Below are 10416 nucleotides of genomic sequence, written 5' to 3'. Positions count from 1 at the left end.
CACTCCGGGTTTCGCTCCGGGATCCGCTTCTGTTCCGCTCCATTTCTGTTCCGCTTTCGCTGCGGGTTTTGCTCTGGTTCTGCTCCGGTTTCAGTCGAGTTCCGCTCCTGTTCAGCTCCAGATTCAGTTTGTTTCCGCTCCAGTTCCGATCCGCTTCTGCTGTCGTTCCGCTCCGGTATTAGTCCAGGTTTTGCTCCAGTTTTTAGTCCGGTTCCGTTCCAGTTCCGATCCGGGTTTCGCTACGGTTCCGCTCCAGTTCCGATCCGGGTTTCGCTCCGGGTCTGCTCGAGTTTTGATCCAGGTTTCGCTCCGGTTGCGCTCCGGATACGATCCGGGTTTCGCTCCGGTTCCGATCTGGGTTCTGCTCCGGTTCCGCTCCGGTTCCGCTCCAGTTGTGCTCCGGTTCCGCTCCGGTTGGGCTCCCACCTCTTGTGTGGATGACTTTGAGGAAGCGAGAGAAGCCGTCAGTGACAATCCAGGAACACATGGCCATTGACGTTTGCCCCGGACCCATCCACCCCATCCCCCAGATCTCCCACTACTTCCCCCGCCTGACCCTGCCCACCCTCCCCCAGGAACAGGCGGGGGTCCACGGGGCCGCGGGGCCGCGGACACCCTCCCCCACCACCGACGGCAACGGCAGGGCCGACGAGGCTGGCGATCTCGACAGCTGCGATTCCGACGATTCAAGTAAGGCTTCGAAAACAATTCTCACTATCCGTCTCACTCTCTCTGTCTCTGTCTCCATCTCTATCCGTCTCACTCTCTCTCTCTGTCTCTGTCTCTCTCTCGCTTTGTCTCTCTGCCTCTCTCTCTCTCTCTGTCGCTCTCTCTCTCTCTCTCTCTGTCTCTCTCTCTCTGTCTCTCTCTCTCTCTCTCTGTCTCTCTCTCTGTCTCTCTCTCTCTCTGTATCTGTCTCTCTCTGTTGCTCTCTCTGTCTCGCTCTGTCTCTCTCTCGCTCTGTCTCTCTCTGTCTCTCTCTCTCGCCCTGTCTCTCTCTCGCTCTCTGTCTCTCTCTCTCTCTGTCTCTCTCTCGCTCTGTTTCTCTCTCGTGCGCTCTCTGTCTCTCTCTCTCTGTGTCTCTCTCTCGCTCTGTCACTCTCTCTCTGTCTCTCTCTCTCTCGCTCTGTCTCTCTCTGTCTGTCTCTCTCTCACTCTGACTCTCTCGCTCTGTCTCTCTCACTCTGTCTCTCTCTCTCTCGGTCTCTCTCTGTTTCTCTCTCTCTCTGTCTCTGTCTCCCTCTCTCTGTCTCTCTCTCCCCCCCTCTCTCTCTGTCTCCCTCTCTCTCTGTCTCTCTCTGTCTCTCTCTGTCTCTCTCTCTCTCTGTCACTCTCTCTCTGTCTCTCTCTCTCTCGCTCTGTCTCTCTCTGTCTGTCTCTCTCTCGCTCTGACTCTCTCGCTCTGTCTCTCTCGCTCTGTCTCTCTCTCTCTCGGTCTCTCTCTGTTTCTCTCTCTCTCTGTCTCTGTCTCCCTCTCTCTGTCTCTCTCTCCCCCCTCTCTCTCTCTGTCTCTCTCTCTGTCTCTCTCTCTCTGTCTCTCTCACTCTGTCTCTCCCTCTGTCGCTCTCTCGCTCTGTCTCTCCCTCTGTCGCTCTCTCGCTCTGTCTCTCTCGCTCTGTCTCTCTCGCTCTCTCTTTCTCTGTCTCTCTCGCTCTGCCTCTCTCTCTCCCTCTCAATGAGCGGGGTGGAGGTGCTGTGTCAGTTCTGTGAGGGTTAATCCCGAAGTCTGGTAGTGTCTCAGGGCTGGGGGCTCTCTCCGGATCAGACTGTGCCTCTGACCTCATTCTCTCCGCACTCTGTGACACGACAGGACATAGCCTCTGGTCAGACTAGGATCAACGGCATATCACAGTCACACAGCGGGGAAGGAGTAAGGGCTGCATCCATCCAGGGACCCTGTCTCCATCTCGCTTTCCAACTTTCTGTCTCTCAGTCTCTCCATCTCTTTCTCTCTCTCTGTCTCTCTCTGTTCTTGTCTCTCTCTCACAACCTGTCTTTCGCTCTCTCTCTCTCTCTCTGGAGTTTAGAAGAATGCGAGGTGATCTAATTGAAACATAGAAGATTCTGAGGGGGATTGACAGGGTCGATGCTGAGAGGTTGTTTCCCCCTGGCTGGAGAGTCTAGAACCAGGGGTCACAGTCTCAGGATAAGGGGCCGGCCATTTAGGACTGAGATGAGGAGGAATTTCTTCACTCAAAGGGTGGTGAATCTTTGGAATTCTCCGCCCCAGAGGGCTGTGGAGGCTCAGTCATTGAGTATATTCAAGGCTGAGAGCGATAGATATTTGGACTCTCGGGGAATCGAGGGATATGGAGATCGGGTAGAAGATCAGCCATGATCTTATTGAATGGTGGAGCAGGCTCAAGGGGCCGAGTGGCCGACTCCTGCTCCTATTTTGTATGTTCTTATGATCTCCATCTCTTTCTCTCTCTCACTCTCACTCTCTCTCTCTCTCACTCACTCACTATCTCTTCCTCTCACTTTCTCTCTGTATCTCACTTTCTCTGTCTCTCTACATGTCTGTATGTCTGGGGTATGGGTCCCCACGGGCACTGACTCTCCCCAGGGTATGGGTCCCCACAGGCACCGACTCTCCCCGGGGTACGGGTCCCCGCGGGCACCGACTCTCCCCGGGGTACGGGTCCCCGCGGGCACTGACTCTCCCTGGGGTACGGGTCCCCCACGGGCACCGACTCTCCCTGGGGTACGGGTCCCCTCGGGCTCCGACTCTCCCCGGGGTACGGGTCCCCACGGGCACCGACTCTCCCTGGGGTACGGGTCCCCACGGGCACCGACTCTCCCTGGGGTATGGGTCCCCACGGGCACCGACTCTCCCCGGGGTACGGGTCCCCACGGGCGCCGACTCTCCCCGGGGTACGGGTCCCCACAGGCACCGACTCTCCCCGGGGTACGGGTCCCCACAGGCACCGACTCTCCCCGGGGTACGGGTCCCCCATGGGCACCGACTCTCCCCGGGGTACGGGTCCCCACGTACACCGACTCTCCCCGGGGTACGGGTCCCCACAGGCACCGACTCTCCCCGGGGTATGGGTCCCCACAGGCACCGACTATCCCCGGGGTATGGGTCCCCACAGGCACCGACTCTCCCCGGGGTATGGGTCCCCACGGGCACTGACTCTCCCCAGGGTATGGGTCCCCACAGGCACCGACTCTCCCCGGGGTACGGGTCCCCACGGGCGCCGACTCTCCCCGGGGTACGGGTCCCCGCAGGCACCGAATCTCCCCGGGGTACGGGTCCCCCACGGGCACCGACTCTCCCCGGGGTACGGGTCCCCACGGGCACCGACTCTCCCCGGGGCACGGGTCCCCACGGGCTCCGACTCTCCCCGGGGTACGGGTCCCCGCGGGCACCGACTCTCCCCGGGGTACGGGTCCCCACGGGCTCCGACCCTCCCTGGGGTACGGGTCCCCACGGGCACCGACTCTCCCTGGGGTACGGGTCCCCACGGGCACCGACTCTCCCTGGGGTATGGGTCCCCACGGGCACCGACTCTCCCTGGGGTATGGGTCCCTACGGGCACCGACTCTCCCCAGGGTACGGATCCCCGCGGGCACCGACTCTCCCCGGGATACGGGTCCCCGCGGGCACCGACTCTCGCCATCCCATTAATTCGCCCTCTCTCTCTCTCTCTTTTACAGCCACACTCGGCACTTTGGAGTTCGATCTGCTCTACAACTCCCAGGACAAGTTGTTGGACTGTTCCATCGTCAGGGCCAAGGTAGAGTCACAAAAGTCTGATCCTCTGAGCGGCATCGCTCACCCCCTTCTCCCAGAGCAGGAAAGGCCCAGGCTTCAACCCCGGCCTAATATTGTCTTAGCCGACCTCATCCTTTCTGGGACGAGGCCCACACACCCACACGAAGCCTGGGACTTTCCTGCTCTGGGAGTGGGGCTCAGTACCAGGTGTGAAGTCAGCCAACTAAACGGCGGGGGGAGCAGATTCAATAGTAACTTTCAAAAGGGGATTGAAAGAAAGACAGAGTTGCATTTCTATAGCGCCTTTCACGACCACAGCAAGATCCCACAAGCAGCAATGTGATACTAATCAAATAATCTGTTTTAGTGATGTTGGCGGGGGATAAATATTGGACAGTGCGGCGCTCCCTCAGTACTGCCCCTCCAACAGTGTGGCGCTCCCTCAGTACTGCCCCTCTGACAGTGCAGAGCTCCCTCAGTACAGCCCCTCCGATAGTGCGGCGCTCCCTCAGTACTGCCCCTCCGACAGTGCAGCGCTCCCTCTGTACTGTCCCTCTGACAGTGCAGCACTCTTTCAGTACTGCCCCTCCGACAGTGTGGCGCTCCCTCAGTACTGCCCCTCTGACAGTGCGGCGCTCCCTCAGTACTGCACCTCTGACAGTGTGGTGCTCCCTCAGTACTGACCCTCCGACAGTGCGGCGCTCTCTCAGTACTGCCCCTCCGACAGTGCGGTGCTCCCTCAGTACTGCCCCTCCGACAGTGCAGCGCTCCCTCTGTACTGTCCCTCTGACAGTGCAGCACTCCTTCAGTACTGCCCCTCCGACAGTGCGGCGCTCCCTCAGTACTGCTCCTTCGACAGGGCAGTGCTCCCTCAGTACTACCCCTCCGACAGTGCGGCGCTCCCTCAGTACTGCCCCTCCGAAAGTGTGGCACTCCCTCAGTGCTGACCCTCCGACAGTGCGGCGCTCCCTCAGTACTGCCCCTCCGACAGTGCGGCGCTCCCTTAGTACTGCCCCTCCGACAGTGCTGTGCTCCCTCAGTACTGCCCCTCCGAAAGTGCGGCGCTCCCTCAGTACTGACCCTCCGACAGTACGTCACTCCCTCAGTACTGCCCCTCCGACAGTGCGGCTCTCCCTCAGTACCGCCCCTCCGACAGTGCGGCGCTCCCTCAGTACTGCCCCTCCGACAGTGCAGCGCTACCTCAGTACTGCCCCTCCGACAGTGCCGCGCTGCCTCAGTGCTGACCCTCCGACAGAGCGGCGCTCCCTCAGTACTGCCCCTCCGACAGTGCGGAACTCCCTCAGTACTGCCCCTCCGACAGTGTGGTGCTCCCTCAGTACTGCCCCTCCGACAGTGCGGCGCTCCCTCAGTACTGCCCCTCCGACAGTGCGGCGCTACCTCAGTACTGCCCCTCCGACAGTGCTGCGCTCCCTTAGTACTGCCTCTCCGACAGTGCGGTGCTCCCTCAGTATTGCCCCTCCGGCAGTGCGGCGCTCCCTCAGTACTGCCCCTCCGACAGTGTGGCGCTCCCTCAGTACTGCCCCTCCGACAGTGCGGCGCTGCCTCAGTACTGACCCTCCAACAGAGCGGCGCTCCCTCAGTACTGCCCCTCCGACAGTGCAGCTCTCCCTCAGTACTGCCCCTCCGACAGTGCAGCGCTCCCTCAGTACTGCCCCTGCAACAGTACGGCACTCCCTCAGTACTGCCCCTCCGACAGTGCAGCGCTCCCGCAGTGCTGCCCCTCCGACAGTGCAGCGCTCCCTCAGTACTGCCCCTCCGACAGTGCAGCGCTCCCTCAGTACTACCCCTCTGACACTGCGGCACTCCCTCAGTACTGTCCCTCCGACAGTGCGGAGCTCCCTCAGTACTGCCCCTGCGACAGTGCGGCACTCCCTCAGTACCGCCCCTCCGACAGTGCGGCGCTCCCTCAGCACTGCCCCTCCGACAGTGCAGCGCTCCCTCAGTACTGCCCCTCCAACAGTGCGGAGCTCCCTCAGTACTGCCCCTCCGACAGTGCGGCGCTGCCTCAGTACTGACCCTCCGACAGTGCTGCACTCCCTCAGTACTGCCCCTCCGACAGTGCAGGGCTCCCTCAGTACTGCCCCTCCAACAGTGCGGCACTCCCTCAGTACTGCCCCTCCGACAGTGCAGCGCGCCCTCAGTAGTGCCCCTCCGACAGTGCAGCGCTCTCTCAGTACTACCCCTCCGACACTGCGGCACTCCCTCAGTACTGCCCCTTGGACAGTGCGGAGCTCCCTCAGCACTGCCCCTCCGACAGTGAGGCACTCCTTCAGTACCGCCCCTCCGACAGTGCAGCGCTCCCTCAGTACTGCCCCTCCGACACTGCCATGCTCCCTCAGTTGTGCACTGGGAGTGTCAGCCTAGCTTTTGTGCTCAAGTCTATGGAGTGCGACTTGAAACCTTCTCCTACTCCTAATTCTTATGTTCTTATGATCTCCATCTCTTTCTCTCTCTCACTCTCGCTGTCTCTTTCTCTCTCTCTCTCACTCTCTATCTCTGCCTCTCACTTTCTCTCTGTATCTCACTTTCTCTGTCTCTCTACATGTCTGTATGTCTGAGGTACGGGTCCCCCACGGGCCCGACTCTCCTAACGCAGATGCGAGGGAGCTAAATGGGAGAGTTCTTTCAACGAGCCGGCACACGCACGATGGGCCGAATGGCCTCCTCCGGTGCTGTATCCTTCTCTGATTCAAACTCAGCGCAGGCCGGGGATGGAGCTGGGGCCTTTCCTGCTCCGTGGGAGTGTGTGGAGCTCAGTCACGCACCGGGTTGGGGCGGGGAGGTGAGGGAGCTCCGCTCCCCGTCCTCCCGCCTGGCCCCAGACACCGGCTTGACTCACAGATTATGAGTAGGAATTAATCTTCCGCAGACTTGGCCGGGCTCCAGGAGGGAAGTTAATTAAAGAGGCAAAGCCAGTTAATTACTGCCAATTTCACTGCCGACTCTAAAAACACACAGCTGTGCGAGTGGGTGTGTGAAGCCCCCACAACTTGACGCTGTTCCCTGAGATCCAAGCATACACATCCACAGGATCTCTTCGGATCTCTCTATACCAGGCCTGCTAGTCCCTATAATATACACAGGGGCTGCTATTCCCTATAATATACACAGGGGCTGCTATTCCCTATAATATACACAGGGGCTGCTATTCCCTATAATATACACAGGGGCTGCTATTCCCTATAATATACACAGGGGCTGCTATTCCCTATAATATACACAGGGGCTGCTATTCCCTATAATATACACAGGGGCTGCTATTCTCTATAATATACACAGGGGCTGCTATTCCCTATAATATACACAGGGGCTGCTATTCCCTATAATATACACAGGGGCTGCTATTCCCTATAATATACACAGGGGCTGCTATTCTATATAATATACACAGGGGCTGCTACTCCCTATAATATACACAGGGGCTGCTATTCCCTATAATATACACAGGGACTGCTATTCTCTATAATATACACAGGGGCTGCTATTCTCTATAATATACACAGAGGCTGCTATTCTCTATAATATACACAGGGGCTGCTATTCTCTATAATATACACAGGGGCTGCTATTCCCTAGAATATACACAGGGGCTGCTATTCTCTATAATGTACACAGGAGCTGCTATTCTCTATAATATACACAGGGGCTGCTATTCTCTATAATATACACAGGGGCTGCTATTCTCTATAATATACACAGGGGCTGCTATTCTCTATAATATACACAGGGGCTGCTATTCCCTATAATAGACACAGGGGCTGCTATTCCCTATAATATACACCGGGGCTGCGATTCTCTATAATATACACAGGGGCTGCTATTCCCTATAATATACACAGGGGCTGCTATTCTCTGTAATATACACAGGGGCTGATATTCTCTATAATATACACAGGGCTGCTATGCTCTATAATATACACAGGGGCTGCTATTCTCTGTAATATACACAGGGGCTGCTATTCTCTGTAATATACACAGGGGCTGCTATTCTCTGTAATATAAACAGGGGCTGATATTCTCTATAATATACACAGGGGCTGCTATGCTCTATAATATACACAGGGGCTGCTATTCCCTATAATATACACAGGGGCTGCTATTCTCTATAATATATACAGGGGCTGCTAGTCCCTATAATATACACAGGGGCTGCTATTCCCTATAATATACACAGGGGCTGCTATTCCCTATAATATACACAGGGGCTGCTATTCTCTATAATATACACAGGGGCTGCTATTCTCTATAATATACACAGCGGCTGCTATTCTCTATAATATACACAGGGGCTGCTATTCCCTATAATATACACAGGGGCTGCTATTCTCTATAATATGCACGGTGGCTGCTATTCCCTATAATATACACAGGGGCTGCTATTCTCTATAGTATACACAGGGGCTGCTATTCTCTATAATATACACAGGGGCTGCTATTCCCTATAATATACACAGGGGCTGCTATTCTCTATAATATACACTGGGGCTGCTATTCTCTATATTATACACAGGGGCTGCTATTCGCTATAATATACACAGGGGCTGCTATTCTCTACAATATACACAGGGGCTGCTATTCTCTACAATATACACAGGGGCTGCTATTCTCTATAATATACACAGGAGCTGCTATTCTCTATAATATACACAGGGGCTGCTCTTCCCTATAATATACACAGGGGCTGCTATTCCCTATAATATACACAGCGGCTGCTATTCTCTATAATATACACAGTGGCTGCTATTCTCCATAATATACACAGGGGCTGCTATTCTCTATCATATACACAGGGGCTGATATTCTCTATAATATACACAGCGGCTACTATTCTCCATAATATACGCAGTTGCTGCTATTCCCTATATTATACACAGGGGCTGCTATTCTCTATTATATACACAAGGGCTGCTATTCCCTATAATATACACAGGGGCTGCTATTCCCTATAATATACAATGGGGCTGCTATTCTCTATAATATACACAGGGGCTTCTATTCCCTATAATATACACAGGGGCTGCTATTCTCTATAATACACACAGAGGCTGCTATTCCCTATAATATACACAGGGGCTGCTATTCCCTATAATATACACAGGGGCTGCTATTCTCTGTAATATACACAAGGGCTGCTAGTCCCTATAATATACACAGGGGCTGCTAATTCCTATAATATACACAGGGACTGATATTCTCTATAATATACACAGGGGCTGCTATTCTCTATAATATACACAGAGGCTGCTATTCTCTACAATATACACAGGGGCCGCTATTCCCTGTAATATACACAGGGGCTGCTATTCCCTATTATATACACAGGGGCTGATATTCTCTCTAATTTACACAGGGGCTGCTATTCTCTATCATAAATACGGGGGCTGCTGTTCTCTATAATATACACAGGGGCTGCTATTCTCTATAATATACACAGGTGCTGCTATTCTCTATAATAAAGACAGGGGCCGCTATTCCCTGTAATATACACAGGGGCTGCTATTCCCTATTATATACACAGGGGCTGATATTCTCTCTAATTTACACAGGGGCTGCTATTCTCTATCATAAATACGGGGGCTGCTGTTCTCTATAATATACACAGGGGCTGCTATTCTCTACAATATACACAGGGGCTGCTATTCTCTATAATATACAATGGGGCTGCTATTCCCTATAATATACACAGGGGCTGCTATTCTCTATAATGTACACAGGGGCTGCTGTTCCCTATAATATACACAAGGGCTGCTATTCTCTATAATATACACAGGGGCTGCTATTCTCTACAATATACAATGGGGCTGCTATTCCCTATAATATACACAGGGGCTGCTATTCTCTATAATGTACACAGGGGCTGCTGTTCGCTATAATATACACAGCGGCTGCTATTCTCTATAATATACACAGGGGCTGCTATTCCCTATAATATACACAGGGGCTGCTATTCTCTATAATATACACAGGGGTTGCTGTTCCCTACAATATACACAGGGGCTGCTATTCCCTATTATATACACAGGGGCTGCTATTCTCTATAATATACACAGGGGCTGCTATTCTCTATAATATACACAGGGGCTGCTAGTCACTATAATATACACAGGGGCTGCTATTCCCTATAATATACACAGCGGCTGCTATTCTCTATAATATACACAGGGCTGCTATTCTCTATATTATACACAGGGGCTGCTATTCTCTTTCATATACACAGGGGTTGCTATTCTCTATAATATACACGGGGGCTGCTATTCTCTATAATATACACATCGGCTGCTATTCTCTACAATATACACAGGGGCTGCTATTCTCTATAATATACACAGGGGCTGCTATTCTCTATAATATACACAGGGGCTGCTATTCTCTGTAATATACACAGGGGCTGATATTCCTATAATATACACAGGGGGTCCTATTCTCTATAATATACACAGGGGCTGCTATTCTCTATGATATACACAGGGACTGCTATTCTCTATAATATACACAGGGGTTGCTATTCCCTATAATATACACAGGGGCTGCTATTCCCTATAATATACACAGGGGCTGCTATTCTCTATAATATACACAGGGGCTGCTATTCTCTACAATATACACAGGAGCTGCTATTCTCTATAATATACACAGGGGCTGCTATTCTCTATAATATACACAGGGGTTGCTATTTT

At 53.6% G+C, this 10416-nt stretch overlaps 1 protein-coding gene across 1 annotated transcript in view; it reads left to right on the top strand.

The window, feature by feature from the left end:
• The window catches only part of doc2a (double C2-like domains, alpha), a 117155-nt gene that overhangs the window by 1428 nt on the left and 105311 nt on the right, over positions 1–10416 (top strand). The window contains 2 exon segments of the mRNA XM_085974403.1: positions 1–690; positions 3661–3740. The exon segment at positions 1–690 is cut by the window's left edge and continues 1428 nt beyond it. Coding sequence (XP_085830529.1) covers positions 438–690; positions 3661–3740 — 333 coding nt within the window. The 5' untranslated portion in view covers positions 1–437.

Source organism: Somniosus microcephalus, unplaced genomic scaffold, assembly GCF_052327205.1.
Source record: "Somniosus microcephalus isolate GS21.2 unplaced genomic scaffold, FLI_Smic_1.0 unresolved_chr1, whole genome shotgun sequence".
Taxonomy (NCBI): Eukaryota; Metazoa; Chordata; class Chondrichthyes; order Squaliformes; family Somniosidae; genus Somniosus; species Somniosus microcephalus.
Note: the sequence above shows the minus strand (reverse complement) of the source record. Positions and strands in the feature narration are given on the sequence as shown.